General features: G+C 39.8%; 1 protein-coding gene across 9 annotated transcripts in view; it reads left to right on the top strand.

Moving 5' to 3' along the window:
* LOC105837648 (four and a half LIM domains protein 2) overlaps nucleotides 1-18,537 on the top strand; it is a 133,322-nt gene that overhangs the window by 95,257 nt on the left and 19,528 nt on the right. For 4 of the 9 annotated variants that reach the window (XM_036287284.1, XM_012682590.3, XM_012682592.3 and 1 more), the window contains one exon: nucleotides 17,083-17,283. In XM_036287284.1, the coding sequence (XP_036143177.1) occupies nucleotides 17,083-17,283 (201 nt within the window). Of the gene's footprint in view, nucleotides 1-5,001; nucleotides 8,385-13,899; nucleotides 14,378-15,764; nucleotides 15,910-17,082; nucleotides 17,284-18,537 lie in introns of those variants that run through there. The other 5 variants (XM_012682588.3, XM_012682589.3, XM_012682600.3 and 2 more) reach the window with 5 other exon arrangements.

The following is an 18,537-nucleotide window of genomic DNA, read 5'->3' as shown; positions in this document are numbered from 1 at the left end:
TAATTCAACCAATATGTTCAAGATCTAATTTAAATATCACAAATTGTTTATTTATACATATGATATTTATTAATATTTAAACAGATGATAAACTATTACGGTCAAGTGGCACAATATAAATAACAACCACTTCAATGTAATAACAGTCAACGCTCTGCACTGCTGATGAATGAGACGTTTAACAAAAATAATTAGAATGTCACTGACACTCTTGTTTGTAAGAAACGCTTTGTGGATGACAAGGGGTTGCACGTCTCTCGAACGCCAAGCATTCTAGCTAGGTCTTTGCACTTGACCACTTCCTGGTTGTCAGAGGAACGTTTCATCTTGATCGGCCAGACCGAGTCTGTCACTATTAATTACTTCCGACATTCTGATTAAAATGAATTAAAATGAAGTTTTCAGTGCGAGAAACATTTTACGGAAAATTATATTTTTTTAACTAGTTTGATGAATTTAGCTAAATTTAGCTATATTACTCTTTCTGCAAATAACTATTAATTAATAATTTTGTCATAAATGATATTCCACTAAGGAATTTTATGAACAAAATGTACTTGTTTCGCGCAGAAGCTGTACCAAGTTGCTCCGCAAAGAATTATACAATTTGATGGCGTAACGAATTGTATGATCCCATAATGAATGCCTCGCGACAAAAACGAGTTCGCAGCAATACTTATACGACGCGATTTGGGTCACGCGCCACCAACGTATATTAAAGTTAAAATAAAAGAAATGACGGAGAGAGCAAAGGGAGCGAGAGACGGACAGCGCGAGGGAGAAAGAGGAGCGCGCGTATCTGAACGGCTCTGTAAGTCGCGAAACGAGATCACGGCCGATTCGATGGTGGGCATACCTGATGCCAGACGGAGGGACGAGGACGCACGCGCGCTCCTGAGGGAGCGAAGCCGCCGACGTCGGGCTAGACTTCGGTCTTCCGCCGCTTTAATCTAATTCGGTCGGCTCGCGAACGAGGCGTTGCGGGGGCTTTTCAGATCCGGTGGCACGCTTTTCTTCGACCGTGGCCACCGGCCGTTCGATCATCGACCGAAATAGCATTGGCATTGTTCCGTTTCCCTCCAGAAGAACCGGCTCTCTCGGGTGCGGGCAAGGAGGTCGACTAATTTCGACCTCCGCCGGCGTCGCCGACGTTGCCGATAGGATACGGTGCGATCGCGAGCATGCGTTTCTTCTACATCTCGATTACATATCGATCGATCTCTCTTGAGAGGGTCGAAGTGTTTGACGTTGTTCTTTTTTTTTTACGGCTCATCGATTTGCCATTACCTGCGAACGGCGCGCGTACACGTGGAGAAGAACTGCTCCGAGTTCGTTCTTGGCTTTTACGGGCAGAGTCAAGGTCCTCCACTCGACGCGAGTCCAATTTACTTTTCGACAAGATGTAGTCCGATTGTATGCTCAATGTTTTAACGACTCACTGCCGAGTGCCATGACGCTATTTATAACGTTTTATTGATATTGTGTAGACTTTTTTCTTTTATTTTTTATTTATTTCGTTCTTATATTATCTTTTTTTATTTGCATTTAAAACGCCGTCGCCTTTTCCTCATATATTTTTATAGAATAGCTACTGGTAATCTTTAGAAAAAGTATTATTGTTATTATTCGATTTGTTGCACATATAGTTGCGTCGGGATGTTTCCCTATAAACTATTTTCTTTCATGACCGTAATATTTTTATGTACAAAATAAATCAATTGATACAAAGAAAACACATAATTGCTTTTCAAAAAAATATGCAATATGCAATTGCATATTTTTTAATTATGTATCTTTTTTATATGTCAATTGATTTAACTCGTTATTACATGCATAAAATATTAAAAAATGTTTTTATTAAAGAATTAATAGCTCACAAGATATTTTATATTTCACGTCAAAGATTACCAATTTTCAAAGTCGATTATCTCAGAAATAACACGTTACACCCTATAAAATTATGTTCCATGTATTTGACTTATTTTTTAAGGTAGAATCGTCCCCTTCCGATTGTCATCACAAATTACAGAACATCTTGTATATCTAAAAGAAAGATTGAAAAAAAAGTTTGCGAACTTATTTACGAACACGTATAGTTTGCACATACACGCTGTGTAAGAGAAAAATGATCTTTTCTAATCGGGTTAATAAGTTGAGGCCATGCACGTCCTTTCGCATTGCAGATTGTTTGCCGAGCAAAAGATTTTTCTTGGATTAATAAATAACTGCGTGCCAGAGTGGACGGTCGACGCGTCGGATAATCTGACGAGTAAATTCGCGGAGCGAGACGTCGCAAGACGCCGATTTATTTTGGTTTGGATCCCGATACGCTGTCGACGTACACGTTTATTTTCGGCGGCGGTTGGGGAAGTGGTCCGGACCGGTGGATTGCGCAGCCGATATGCTCCATCACCCACTCGTGTCTCGCGTGTTTCGCGATTTTTCATTCTACGATTCTATTGCACGTCTTCGTGGAATTTTTATGAAGCGTATCGCGCCTCCAGTGAAAAAAAACTCCGTAAAAAATACGAATAAGAACATTAAATCTTGAATTAAAGATATCGTAAGTGTTCCTAACCTGCTTTTCCATTCGAATTTCCTATTATTATATTGTTTGGGTCAATTAAAAAGTTCTAAAATACAAAAGAAATTTTTCAGAAAAGAAATCTTACACTAAAACAGAAGCTTACACTAAAATCGTCAAAATATCAGAATATAGTTTTTAAATAAAATATTAATAAGAAAATTAAAATACAATTTTTAAATCTCAAATAGATCCAAATAGAAGGACTGGCATGGTTAACTATGTAATCTGAAAAATTAATTAAACAAATTATCATGTAGCTACTACTTAGTTATTGATACTGGTATGAAGTGTAGCAACATGTTTTTTTATCGAATAATTTTATTCTTTTTTTTTTTATTATAAGATTTTCATTTAGCTCAGCTATGAACATTTTTTTGTATGAAATGTATCCGTAATTTTCTGTTTATTTAAGAATTGAGCATTAAGAAAAATTTTACATTAAATATTTGTTATCTCAGTCTCTATCTTACTTATCTTAACACGTAAAAGGAAATTATTTTCAACATGGTATCATAAAGACTCAAGACAGCATTTGTAGATAGTATGTATTGCGTAAAATTGCACCAGAAAGAATTATCAGAGAAATGAATCACATTCGGCGTTGAACATTTAGCATTGCAAAATTTCTTTCTTGTTAATAAAACAAAGCATGAGATTAAGATTATCTTAAATCTCGCAGCGCAAATACAAATGCGCTTAAAGACAATGTTCAGTATTAATTACGTCAACTCTACTCGGAAACGGCTCAATTATAGCAATGTGAATCAACTGCATAAAAATTTTGGTGTAGACAAATGATATCTTATTTCTCATATTTTTGTGTTACATCTTATTAATCTTAAATAATTATAAATACAAAAATAAATTTTAACTAAAATTTTTTAAAAATTTTGCTATCGTTTAATGAGATATTCTAACAATTATTAAATTATTATAGCTTTATTGAAATATATTAATAAAAATACATCATTGGTTTTATCATCTATTGATGCTAACATTTCTTCTGATACTAACAACATCGTTTTCTTTTTTTTCTTTCTTCATATTTTCAGTATTATGTTTGTATAAATTTATCTCTGTTATATAAAATCCAGAGAAGTCTCTTCCTATTCTGTCGGAATATTTTTCTTGTGAGTCTTAAATATTTTTGCAAAATCATGAAGAATCCTTAAACGCTGTGTCCGCTATGTCAAGTGAAACGTTTTTCTGTTGTGAATATCGCACGTACTTGATTCACCGACGACGCGCGTTGACCGTTTAGCACGCGCGTAACTCTCATTGTATCTGCGTTTTTGTCATATCGCGCTGTCTTGTTTGCTCACCTCGCGTCCCGACATCGCGAGGGAGGCGTCCGAGTCGCTTCTGTGAAATCCGACTTCCCCGCCGGATTCCTCATCGCTCGGAATATGGATCGTCGAGGGTCGTTTGATAAGGGTTGCTCGTTCCGATATCTTCTCTCGTTGGAGGCGCGCCAGAACGATGTACCGCGCGCAAAACGAATCGGGAATCATGAATCCTGACGTTCATCCGTACGAATCGATGAGGTAACCGAAATAAAATCTATCGGGTGACGGCAGAAGCTCACTCTGTTCTCGGGCCGATCACATAAACAGCGGTATACGATGTGATCCGTAGCCTTTAAGCACCGCGCGTGTAGACGGAGTGTATCTGGCGGAATCGAGAGCGGAGTCAATTTGGAATTGCAATCGGGATTATTCTCGACCGTGTTAATGGAATCGCGCGGAATTCGGCCTCCGCTGTTATTCGAGTACAACAGAAATCCGTATTCTCCTCTCCCTCCGGTAAACTTGGAGCTGTTTGAATGGGATGAGTTATGTTCTATCTCTAGATGTATTTTATTTGATCTAATCTTGCACGCGTTGAAAGAAAATGGGAGGAGAAACCTTGCAGTTAATAAACGCTCGAAAGGCTGATTATGATTAACGATAACAGGATTATCCATAAGTCATAAAAAGTTTACGACTGTTTATAGGATTACAGTATGCGTTAATTCTTATATCGTCGCAATGACGTAATGAAATCTTTATCTCTCTTTACGATAGAGAAAGGCGTCACAGCATCCGAGAGATTTTACAATTGAAATTTTAACCGATCTGAGCTGAAAGCTAACTTCTCGAGCGAAACCCGACTTGACCTATCAGACGATCGGGCTGGAGATGAGTCAGCTGATTACGGTGGCTAAGAGCCAAATTAATCGCGTACATCGGGACTTAAAGATTCTGTTTACTTCTCTCCGAGCATATCGAATCTACGCTTCTGGCAGCCGCACGAGATCGGCGGCGTCATCGTGTGTATGCGGTCGACAGACGTTTCGAGTCGAAATTTCGAGAGTCGCATTCGATGCGCTCGCACCCGAACGTCGGCGAGTTTGCTTTCCCCTCGGGTGAACAAGCCGCGATTTATTGAACGGTTATTGGCAACCGGCGCGGCGGCGGCGGCCGCTGCCGCGGATCGGGGCAACGCCGCTAATCACCGTCCCCGCGCCAATCGATCGCGCCGGTGCATTAAGGACGGGGACTCGCGCGTTCAGGGACATTCGGGCTAACTTTAGCCTTTAGCCGGGCCCCGGCGCATCCGTGTCCGACGACTCGCGACTACGTCGACGTCGGGACATAACGAGCCGACGGCCACCGGCCTGGCCAGCCGCTTTTGCCCGCGGAAAATAAAACAGTACTCCGGCCGCCATCCGGCCGCATGGATAAGCCGATAATCGTGCGATCGGGCAGAATCCTCGCGCACGGAGGATAGCCGCTCCGATTTCTTCGGCCGACACCGAACGCCGAAAGGACGCGCGCCGTAGGAAAGTAAGATGTGAAGAAAAGGGAGATGAAGAGTGAGAGGAACGTCGCAACGCGCCTTCGTCGACGAAGAGTGGAGAACGTCCGCTACGTTCTCAGTGGTGGACCAGAGTGACGCGTGGGTGGTCCCCTCCCCTCTCAGGATCGCGTAATCGTCGTCTGTCTTCACGGTGACGTCACCGACACCAAGAATTACTACCGTACGCTTACGAGAGACCGGTGCTCGCGCCGTCACGGGGCCACGAGGTCATCCCGGCGCGAGAGAGACCGCAGGCTCTGGACGATGCTTTCGGGAAGGAGCATCGGAACACCGAGATGAATCTTCGACAGGATGCGGAGAAATGTCCCGGGGAACGTTATCTAAGGTGGAAATTCTCATGAATTGTATCTCTCTTTCCGTTTGAACGCGAGGTATTTCACGAAATCGAATTTGTCTCACGTCTCGTTGAATAGTCCCTCGAGAGAACGTCAACATCGAGCGGAGAATACTCGCAGGGATTTCCCAGGCGAATCCGAAGCAGAGGACAAGTGTTGGATTTTCGCGCTCGCATAGCGGCATCTGCCAAAATTATCCTTCATCAACTGGGATATTCGTGCGAACTTGTGAGATTGTTCGAGAGAGAGAGAGAGAGAGAGAGAGAGAGAGAGAGAGAGAGAGAGAGAGAGAGAGACCTCGCATGTAGAGATCGTGTAAATTCCGAAGACTCGTTCTCTTCAGCAATTGGCACACTCTCTCACCCTCTCTCTTTCTCCCTTTCGATCGTTATGAGACATCGTTCATCAGCAATTTTCATCGACACAGGAAGAAATTGACGAATCGCATACATCTTATCGATCGATAGAAAATCTCTCTTATCATTATCTATTTTATAAAAATTTGTTGCGTAAGAATGTTCTGATGTTAGAATGACGTCAGTGACGTCAGTGAAGTTAATATTAGATCGACGATGCGATCTTGTTTGATGAAAAGTGAAGAATTAGATCATCATTCGAAACGCTGCCAGAACGTAATTATTTATAGCTGATTGAAAGTACGAGAGTGTACATTTGAATTATGCAACGAGACAACCGTCAAATATGATTAATTAATCTAGAAACCACAATTTCAATAATCGATACGATTTCTTAAAAAAAAAAATCTCAAGTATATTTGAATGCAAGACCCGTAAAATATTCAATGATGAATTTAAATATAAAGCAATGAATTTAAATATAAAGCATACACGAGATAATTCGAATGATTTATATTTCAATAATTGAATAATGAAAGTTGTCAATAATTAATTTGAAGAATGGGTTTATTGCTGTCGGTGTTGGTCGGCTGCGTCGGTGTGCTGGAGCTGTTGGCGTGCCTGCGACACGCAAGCGACACCGTGATGATCAGCATCAATCCGCCAACGCCATGCCTCTCGTATCACGAGCCGGCTTACAATGACATTCAAAGTATCCATGATTCTCTCTGCAGCTTTAGTCATTCTACCGTGAGGCTTCCTCGCGACGCTAGGCATAAGCTCGAAAACCTACACGAATACAGTTTAAGAGTGCGAAGCGAACTGCGATCTTTGGACAAGAATTTCGATGGTCGGAGCACACTGTCGGAGTGCAGCACCAGGTACCTGCTCGGCGGCTCCAGACCGGACTCGAGACTCAGTCCAGACTCAAGATTGAGCCCGGAGTTTAATTATCTCGTGCAAGAGGATGACGACACGTGGATCGTGCAAGCCGATCGGCCCCGTAACGACGACAACGACGACGCCTACAACGAGACGAAAAGATTCTTGGAGGAAATCAATACGGAAATTAGAGAGAGCTTACAGCAAGTCGCGCGATCGCTGGCCCCGCCGGAGCCGAAAAAGTATGTCAGGCTACCGACGCCGATTCCGCAGGACATTGAGTACATCCACGACGAGAACCAAATATCCGCCTCCTCAAGCGAGACGTCATTTGACAAGGACTCCGGCAACGAGGCGCTCACCACGGAATCCTTCGATGAGATTCTCTCGATCATCAAAAGATACGAGGAGTCAGTTTCGTCCGTCGATGAGTCTGATCATGAGGAGAGAAGGATCATCGCGCGAAGAGCACCAAGAAAATCTCCAGAATTATCGAAGAAAGCGAAGAACGTCGACGTTTCTAAAAAAATGAAGAAACTCTCGAACGATGTTGCGAAAACTGACTCGACTACCCGTCCAGCTACCGAAAAGATTGAGGCAGAGAAGAAAACCTTCGTCAGTCAGAAAAAACCTAGATCCGGCAAGTCCTCCACGACGATCCTGAGAAAGCCTACCAGATTAAAGTCCAAGAACGCGGAGATCAGTAAGTCAGCGGAGAATTTGAGTACAAAGAAATCGAGGAAGAATCGCGATCCGGAACGTCGCAAGTCGGACATATCCGTGCAAACGGTGCGCGACTTGTTCAAAGATATGTCAACGAACACTTCTCCAACTAACAGCCCGTCATTGTCTAGGTCGGAGAGTAAGAAGAGCGTCTCGGTAGAAGTACAGACCATTTTGCAGGACATACTGCTGGATGATGAAGTCTTGGAAGATCTGGTTAGCAGCGTCGTCGGACTCTCCGAGAGCAGAAGGGACATGTCCTCTCGTGGTAATTCCGCCAAAAAATCCTTTAAGAGCAAAAGGTTTCGGTCTAGCTCGAGAGAGCAGTCGGATGATCAGGATAAACAGATTTACACGGCGACCAACGCAGTCACCTCCGTGGAAAGATCGCGGAGAGACAAGGCGAAGGCGTTAAAAGTATCCAGATTCGAAAACGCCAGCGAAGAGGACTATGAAAAAATCAAAGATGTTATTTTCGACAGTTCGAAGAGATCGAGCGGTTCGAAGAGAAAAGAGAACTCGTGGTCGAAGTCATCGCTCGAAGAGGACGACGATGAATTTATGGATGCGGAGGATGTGAGTTCCGGAAGACCACCTATACAGTACACGACACCCGACACCGATCAGAACAAAGCATTCTGGGTAATACGCTTGACACTCGAGGCCATGCGTTTTATAATTGCATAAATCTTTAGTTTAAAATATTTCTGTAATCGCCGGAACTTAAAATGACAGAACAATTTAATATTTTATATAATAATATAAAATATATAACAATAATCCAATAGTTAGCTATCTACATAATAATATCTAATTTAATGTTTTACATTATTATTTCAATAATTTTAATTAATTTTTTATATTTTTAAGATATGACAATGATCTTTTAACTTTAATTTTCTCCATTATTAAATATAAAAGCAATAATCGGCATCTATAATCTTAAAAAAAAAAACAAATTTTTTAAAATTTATAAAAAAAGGTTAATTAAAATAGTAGATTAAAAAAGTTTCTTTTTCTACATAATTTTGAAAACTGAATAGAGATGTAAAAGAAAATTAATAAATATACCGCGATTAAGAAAAGAAACTATAATATCAAATAATTATATTTTTAAAGTACATCGAATTTTATTAGGTCTCTATATTAAGCTTTCTGATAGTAAATCAACTGGATTAAAATGCGATTATAAAACTCGCAGCTTCTATCACTACATTACAGAATGGTTCTCCTCATAGCTCAAACTCGAAATACAGTAACAATATACATGAAAACCTTTAACAACTTATTCAATACACTACAAACGATACAAAAATTATTTACATTATCGTTTTAGTCTACAATTATATTTTTTAATATTACAATAAAACATGCAAGAATGTAGAAAATCTTAAAAATTAGATTTCTAACATCGTCCAAAAACTTCATTTTATTGACTCTTCACTGATTTTAATAAAATTAAAATTTCTTTATGACATTTTGAAAATTTTTTTAAACTTAAACTTGTGTTATTTTCTAGCTTCAATTTTCTTATTACTCTATCTGATTACTCTATCTTTTTAATCTCTGTCATGTTTCGAAAGTTTAGTTGCTGTGATATGTAAAATTACAAGAAAATCCGGATGAATGATGCTTGCTTGTACTTATGTATAAATAAATAAAAAATTGTTTGTGACAAAAATTGGACAAAATATTCTCATAAAGCAATGTATCGCACAGAGACATAAAATGATTAAAAATAAAACAATTGTCAAAATGGCTTCCAAAAAAAATCTTGAAGAGGCTGGAATGGTATTAGTGATTTTTCTATCCATGAATTACTGGAACATTTCGTTTGTCTATTTATTCAGTTAAAGTGGTTTATGTTCGACGAAAGCTATTTTACGTTAGCTATAAAAAACTTGCATGAACTTCCGCACTTCTGACGTTGTAAACGATGATTGGCGTAGCTATTGCAAACCCTCATCTAGACGGATTAAATTTATAAAAAAAACGAAAATTTACGCACAGCTAGAATATTTACTTGCTATATCCAGAAGGCGTGCATTTATAGCCGAGTAGGCTTTCATGACGAATGGAGTCTTTTAATATCCGACGTATTTGGCGACTAAAAATAGTCGCCGTTGATCGCTGGTTTATTTTATTTTACGCGGTCCAATGTGTCAATAAATGTTATTCGACAAGGCAGGTCCGATGAACTAGACAGTTCACTAACTTTATTTTTCGTACTTTACTTTAGAAAAATCTCCCTCACGTTCAGACACACGTCGCGTGGAATCTCGCATAAGTCGCTTCCGATCTTGCGCAATACTTGTTCCCAAAATATTTTAAATATTTGGCTACGCAAAGCAAGCATTCGTTACTAGAGGATCCCACGCACTTCTCTATCGTCAGACATGTTCGCCCACTTTCATGAAATTAGTAGCCAAGTATTGGCAATACAACAATTTGAATATATAGAAATCTAGTTAACTGAATGCATTTAAAATGTATTATCAAGTTACTACTAAATAATTGTAAAATTGATTATCTTAAATTACATAATTACGATATATTTCTCAATAAGTTTGTTGTACAAATATTGTACAACGATGGCATCATGAGTTGACGAGAATTCCTTTAAAATGAGCTACAACGCACTAATTAAATCTTTATATCTATTTTTGTAAAATAGATATAAAGGTCTAACTTTATATTCATCATAATGTAATATAAATTGTAGATAATAATTTTTATACAAGATTTTGTCACATAATTTAATAAATATTGTCCTACTGGAATTATTTTGAAAATATTAAATATTTGTACGATTTTGTTCGTGTCATATATACAGCATTTAACTTCTAATAGCAAAGTCAATTAGACAGCCAACTATTTCGGCAACGTATAAAATCATTCTGCCATTTGAAAAATCAACAGTGTGAGCACGTCCATCAAAATTAGAAGTTGTATACTCGAGACATATCGCAAAACAACGACATTCGGGTTCCACGAGCAATTGGCGCTGGGATCAATTAATGCCGCCTGTCTGCCCCTTCATATCAGCGATCCCTCGTGCACGCAAAGGGTGGAATTCGTCGCAATCACATCGCAACAGAACCCAAACGCCATAACAAAACGCACTTGATATTTGTGCGGAGCCCTCTCGTCGGTGCCGCGGCGTTTATTGGTGCCGTGTGCCTCTCGCGTGGGGTCTCCCAAAATATCAATCTCATACCCGTCTGCAAATAATATATGTATACATCGCGCGCGCGTGCATCCAGCACGACATTTACACGACGAGACTCCACCGTCGACGCCGAAATTCGTCAGATGCCTCGCTTTTTTTTTCGCGTCGCGCCCGAATATTTTTATTCCACTCTCTTCCGTAATATTATATTACCGGTATCCTTTAGCTTCGCCGCTCCGACAATTCGATATCTTTGATTATTTACAAGCGTTTATTTTGACACGCTGTTTACAATAACGATAAACTGATGTAATCCCGCGTTTTACGGCTATTTGAGTTATACAAAATAAAATTGCAGTTGGCTTACTGCAATGGTTATCTTAAACGATATTTCATTCCCGATAAGACGATACAGTGCTGTGAAACACTATCGTTGATTACCGTTTTAAGAGGAAACTGCAGAAATAAGCGCAATAACTTTAATTGTGGAAATATTAAAATAATATCGGGATTGACACAACTCTACACAATTTTGTAGAAATTATTTTCCCATGTACATTATATCGGCAGAACTTTCTTCTTTTCAGTGGTTTTTAATAATTGCTGGAGGAGCTGTCAATTTTTAGAACTGTCGTTTTTATTACAAAACTATCTTCGTTTCTTTTTCTCTCGAATATTCTACATATAAAAACGTGTATGAACTAAAAGAAGGCATATATATTTTTACATGTGTATCCTCGTCATTTTCACGAAGAACCGGTCAGCTCACGTTCCGCATCACGCGGATTAATGTCCGCGCGAGTTTTCTTCGCGCGTAGGTGGCCGAGTGGGGGGATATTGGTGATGTGTGAAACATTCCGACCCAATTACTTCGCCGATTGCTCTCTCTATCTCTACTTTTCGTTCAAGTTCTATTTTTCCGCACTCCCACGCGCGCGGCCCGGAACCACCTGTTTGGCAGGGAATCAAGGCGCCGCGGCGAGACTTTTTTTCGGCAGACTCGAAGGGGGAAAAAAATCGACAAAACCTGGGGATTCTGAGTCAGATTGGGGGAAGGGAGAAACCGATCGTGCATTTTTAACGCACAGTGTCGCGTGCAGCCTCGGCAATCTGATACCCTCCGAGAAACGCGACAAACACGCGGGCGAACGCGCCAATAAGAGATGATCTCTCTGTTTTCGCTGCTAGATGCGTAAAATTAAAAAAGATAGACATAACATTAAATGTCACGGCGTTACGACATGACGCGTCCAATTGCAAAATCGTCAAAAGTCGCGAGAGGGAGTGTTCACGATCGATCGTAAACGTTTATGGTCGCTCGCCTCGTCACCCTTGAACAATATTTATGCGGCATCTTTATGAACTATACCGCGGAGATTTGTTGTCTCCCCGACGGCGAGAGATTTGCAACTTTTATTATAGCAATCCTTGCGAACAGACAAATTAATCACTCCTTTCGCTTCGTAAATGAAGCAGAACAAGGAGCGAGACACGCGCGACATTTATGTTTCCTCATGTTTCACCATTTATAAGCGACGTCCAATACCGATTTACGAAGTATGTAAAATAAAGATTTTGTTAATTGGATAACCACTTAAAAGAAGTAATTATTTGTAGAATAAATCTGTAAGAGCTTTCACGTTACATGAGCGTCACGTTGGAAAACTGTAAAAATGATATTTAAGCAGGAAACGATTTTTATTCGATCAAACGAAAGCCATTAGAGACAAATTATGAGTGTTAAAAGAAATCGGTACCTTTAATGAATCACTTATACTGACAAAAGATAATTAAAAAAGCGTTGCTGAGAAGAATAATTATTTTTCTCTCTCAAAACCTTAACTCGACAAGAGGAGTTTCAGAGGCCTGGAGGGCATCGTTTCTTGCGATAAATTTTTTTAACGTTTTGTGGCATTCAGTTCTTTAATTGATTTAACAAACTTTGCCAAGCACAAGCTTTACCATCGTTTGCCCGTAATGCAAGTTTTATTTCCAAATTTTTGCCTGAAGAATAATGGAGGCTTCTGAGACCCCGAACTGCCCGGTTAATAAAAGCGACATATTCACAATTCTTGGTTACATCGATCGAGGCCGATAGAAACTCGCTGTTATAAATTGCTAAGACCGATTATTCAAACATGCATTTCGCTATGAAATATAAATCCTCGCCGAGTATTTTCGCATGCGGTAGCGGCGGCGACGACGGCGCTGGCGACGGCGACTACGGCGGCGACGGCGACGCGACATTAACGATTTAACACGCTGGATAAAGCTGAAGAGAGAGATGAATTTAACGAAGCGTACACCCGCGTTGGAAGTTCCCCGTTTGCCTCCCGGTGTCGAAAAATCGCAGGAGCTGCGCGAAGCAAAACCGTCCCTCCGGAATTCGCGTCAGACTACATTGCGACCCCGTTTCGTTTCTTCGCGCAAATCGCGGGGATACAGGCCGCTCCATAAATACTCGTAAAAGAAGAAGAACGGCGAGGAGAAGAGGAGAAAGTGGGCGGAAGGGGCGGGGATGTCATCGAGAAGATCGGCCGCTGGTATCTGAACTGGAAAATCATACAAAGGGAGCAAACGTGAAGAGCGGGATGAAGAAGCTCGAAGAAACCCGAGGAAAAAGAGGCAGAGAGAGGGAAAAACGGAGACGGAGAGAGAGAAAGAGTAGACGGGCGTAACGTAGAAAAGTTGCACCCGGCACACTGCATCGCGATTCGGGAGGAGGAGGAGGAAGAGGAGGAGGACGACGAAGAGAGGCTACGCCAAAAGAGAGACGAAGGAGTAGAAGGGTGGAGGAGGAAAGAAAAAGAGAGAGAGAGAGGGAGAGAGAGAGAGCGGTCGCGGACGACAGGGAGGAGGGTGTGGAAGGACGTCGGGGGAGGGTGGCGAGGGGAGGACCGGGGGGAATCGCGCGCGGCGCGTTTCTGGAGTCGTCGGGACGCCGAAAATAGCGTCCCGATATGATGACGCCCGGAGCGGGCCGTTCCTAGATTTCAGTCAGTTCGCAAGCTCGAAAGCCGCTGAGCAGTAGTAGCCCCGGATCCAGTAGATCTCGCCGCAACCGAGATTTCTTTTTCCCAAACCGACGACGTCGAAAAACTCGCGGGCTCCCTCTCTCTTTTTTTTCTCTTTCTCACTCTCTCTCTCTCTCTCTCTCTCTTTCTCTTTCTCCCCCTCTCGTTTTCCTCTCTTTCCGCGTGTCCTTCTCACCCTTTCGAGAGAGTCGCCCGAATACGCAGTTGATTCTGTCGCCTAGGGGAGAGCGCATCGCGACGACAGAAGACGACGGAAGAGGGTAGAGCATAGAGATGGCGGACGTAGACAGTGTAGTGTACACGACCACCGAGCGCAAGGTGCGCAAAGTGAAGAAGACGACCAAGCGCCGGGAAAGCAGCGACCAGAACGCGTCGGAGGTCACGATCACCGAGGTCGACAGCACGCAGAACAACCACGCCGCCATCGAAGAGTATGTGCTGGCTGACGATGCAAACCGGCAGACCCGCATAGTTTCATTATCACTTCTTCTTTCTTGCTCGTCTTAACGGCGATCTATCGTTGTCGTCGTCGTTGTCGTTGTGGTTCCATTCTGTCTGTCGTGTGCTCATGATTCGCATCATTGGGATTCTGTGAGCGTCACCCCGGAAACTACGCGCGCGCGAGACCGGAAATGCCGCGATTTTTGCCGACAGCAGCGGTGATAGTAATAGCGCAGACAATGCGGACATTCGAGGGTTGGTTGTGCCAAGTTTTCATCTCGCGTTCAGTGAGTCCTTCTTTCTATTCAAACAGAACTGCAATCTAGATCATTGAGGAATAGTGAATTAAGATTACTTAACGAAAACTGCTGGTACAATCAACCTAAAATAAAATGCAGAAAATGTTTTAATATTTAATTCAATAAAAAATTGCTTGATTTAACTTACTTTTAAATACGCGGGAAAATACGTCTTGTGGCATTTTCAGCGATGCAAACTGTGTGTATCTTAAAATTACTATTGAACCGTATTGAGCTTTTTGAGGAAAATTAGCGAACTATATCATAATTATAACACGCAAAAGTTGATATAAGCGTGTCTTTGCGGTTTCATTTTTCTCACGGTTTAAACATAAATGCGGCGCGTTTTAATCTCAAACACCCTTTCACTCCGTTCGCTCGGGCGATTTACGAGCGGCCGAAAATACTCGCGAGTGAAGAAAGATTAACTTCGGGCATCGCGTTTCGATCTCGTCACGCAAAGACCGCACTTGCCGTATCTAAAACGATATCGCTCATCGTGAGAGTGATCCTCTCCGGATATCCTCTGACATTTCGTGACTGCGAGTCACAATCCGACGGACGTACCTTGCCGTATCTTGGTGAGGACTAGAGTGACGCTCCAGGAACTCGAGACCTTCCAAAATTACACGAGAAAAAGAAAAACGGCTCTTCTTTCGTAAGGCCGCAAGATTGTCTTATCAGCCTTTGAAAAGCTACTTTGATTACGGCAATTCTCTTGTTATTAAAAAAATGGGAAAAGTACAATTTGATTCTGACAAGATTAAATTGATCGAAATATTGAAAAAATAAAAACGTTGAAGGGAAAAGTTTAAGACATATTTTAAAAACTAAAAAAACTAGAAAACTATCGTGCCTTTTGTGTTGTCAAAATCCGGAATTTCATGCAAGCTTCAGGAATAAAATAGGTGGGATAGATATTAATAAATATCTCAGTAGAAGTGTTGTAAAATGATCAGAATGCTTCTAAAAATGTTGAAAAATATTTGTGATTTATGTATGTACCTTTTACGTATGCATATTATTTGTGAGAGAAAAATATAATTCAAAAACATATTTCAAAGGTCGATAAAGCAAATGCCCTTAAGAAAGCAAAAAAGAACACTCGCTCGACTCGCGCAATGAAAACGTTCAAGACAAGATTTGTACAGTCATACGCGTCACGATAAATATGACTTTGTACAGAAATACTCAGCCAGCACATACAACAGCACTCATCCAAGGTACATATTACCAGCACGTATCAACGATTTCGTACGCCATGATGATCATGTCTGGTACATGATCGAAAAAGACGCTCGAAGAACTCTCGACAAGATCGTGAAACACGAAAGGAGCGATTTTATTAATTTGCGTTCAGAACTTTTGCATGTTTTATATTACTCTCTATAAAATTCTAAGGAAATCTCTCAACTATATATATAATGACAAGTGATTTTCATCTGGATACTATCAAACTTTAAAAAATCAACGTCAAAATGTGGTCAAAGAAATGTATATCGAAAATTTAATTTAAAGGTATACTTTTAACGATTAAAATTCATAAATTTGAAACTAAGATTTTAAATTATTTAAATCAATAACTTCTTTCTTTCATATAACGATGACAAAAGATGTTTAAGTCATATATAAATTGTCGTTAATTATGCAAATTTAATATTTTAAAACTAAATTTAAAAATCAACATATTTTTGACAAATATTACATGATAAACATAAAAAACTATTGCTACCAACGCAAACCTTGCACGTTACGTCATAGTTTATAGCAACCAAAGTCAAAGTACCACTACGCAAACATTGGACAATTCTCTCTCTATTAAAACAAATCAAAATGATTTTACATGAAAATATACAGAGCAACGCAAACTGTAATGACAAGCATAATATAAAATATTTCTCAGATACAAATCTTTTTCCTTTTACTTACTCATATGCATATAGAATGAAAATTATAAGGAACTAAGATTTTCATTATATATTCTTTTTCAATATGTATATGTATATAAAATTTTCAAGTTTTACTTTTTATGATTTTTATTATCGTTATTTTACATTTATTGTTTAATTAACCTATTTTTAACTTTTTTATGAATGCGTTTTATAATTTTCTTTTAAAAGACATGTATTTTATTAATTAAAAAGAAAGCACTTTATTATTATAATATATTATTAAAAATATGAATTTTAATATATGTACGGTACCTTATAATTTTCCAGTTTTTTTTTAAACATCGCATAAGATTTGACTTAGAATTAGTTCAAATAGTTCAAATAGTTTAAATAGTTTTGATACAAAATTATATATACTGATGTAAAAGCTCCGAGACGAGCTCTCCACATATGTCAAGAATTCTAACCACTTGGTATTCTTAACATTTGGTATTCGCGTTGCAGTTGATTTTCAGTGGCGAGTACACAAAGGCGATGAACAAGGATTGGCACAGCGGCCACTTCTGTTGCTGGCAGTGCGACGAATCCCTGACAGGACAACGCTACGTTCTCAGAGACGAGCATCCTTACTGCATTAAGTGCTATGAAAGCGTTTTCGCCAATGGCTGCGAGGAGTGCAACAAAATCATCGGCATTGACTCTAAGGTATTTCTAACAAAAATAATATTTTACACGTAATTTATTCAGTTATACACTTCCGTTTTTAAAAGAAAGAGATCCAAAGTTTTTATTAATTAAACAATTCAAAGTCTCTTTGTAATTTCAATATAATAATAAAGATAAATGTTGAAAACAAAGATTGTCATTTAATACCATTTAAATCGTAATTTATAACATAAGCAAAGTTAATAATAAAAAAAGATTTTCGAGAATTTCAACAATTAGACCCGGTTCCACAACTCACGGTTAACTGCTAACGGAAGATTAATCGACTACCTATCTTTCTCTATATTATTATCTAAGGAGAGACAAAAAATCTATTAACCTCCCGTTAGCAGTTAACCGTGAGTTGTGGAACCGGGCCTTAATGATATGTATATACAGAGCAATAAGAGTCAAAAGTTAAAAATACAGTTATGTCATAATTACCGCATTTGACTTTTGTCTGTCTCGTACATGGCATTAATTGTGTCATAAGATAGTGTAACAATGAATGGTTTTAAAATTACATATTTGCACGTGAAAAAGATAAATGTTAAGCTACAAATCGTCTAGACGATTGTCCTTCTTGAGCGTTCGTGAGCTAGGTTACGCACTTCGATGTGACGATAAATTACTTGGTTCGTCGTACAGCCTAAAGGCGTAATTAGCGGCCGTCGAATGATTACGAGACCCGGTGGTCAATAGATGGAGAGGCATGGGCGTTGACTTACTCACTTCTAGAAATAGAAGCGATGATGCAGGTGCTGGCTGTCCGTGTATCGGCTTCGAGCACCGATTTCCGCTCTCTCCCTTTCCCGCGCGCGGTCGCCTTTATTGTAATATTTCGCTCGCTACTACGCGCAAAAATCATCGACCTGTGGTAGGAAAGCGAAGACGCGAAGTTATTTTCCTCGCGACCATCATCGCCACACGATATTACGTAATTCATACGATTAATAGCTCCCGTGATCTCAGTATCCGCAACGGTTTCCAGAAATTATTTAGACAATACGCGTAACGCTGCTTACGGAAGATTAACTAATTCTAACTAGTACTCGCAGATCCGGGTACTTTTTTCACTTACAAACCTCTAGATAGCGTTGTAAAAAATTATTTATAACAATTGTTTTCACAATTTTACATTTTAAGTTATATAATCTTGTTTCTCGGATGTTTGTGAAAATTTAAAATAAAAATAAAAATAAAAATTTATTTAATCACGTTACAAAGAAATTTCGCAGCAAAATTAGAATAAAT

The sequence above is a fragment of the Monomorium pharaonis genome, chromosome 5 (genome assembly GCF_013373865.1).
Source record: "Monomorium pharaonis isolate MP-MQ-018 chromosome 5, ASM1337386v2, whole genome shotgun sequence".
In the NCBI taxonomy this organism is placed as follows: Eukaryota; Metazoa; Arthropoda; class Insecta; order Hymenoptera; family Formicidae; genus Monomorium; species Monomorium pharaonis.
The sequence above is the reverse complement of the archived record's forward strand: the minus strand, read 5'-3'. Positions and strand labels throughout refer to the sequence as shown.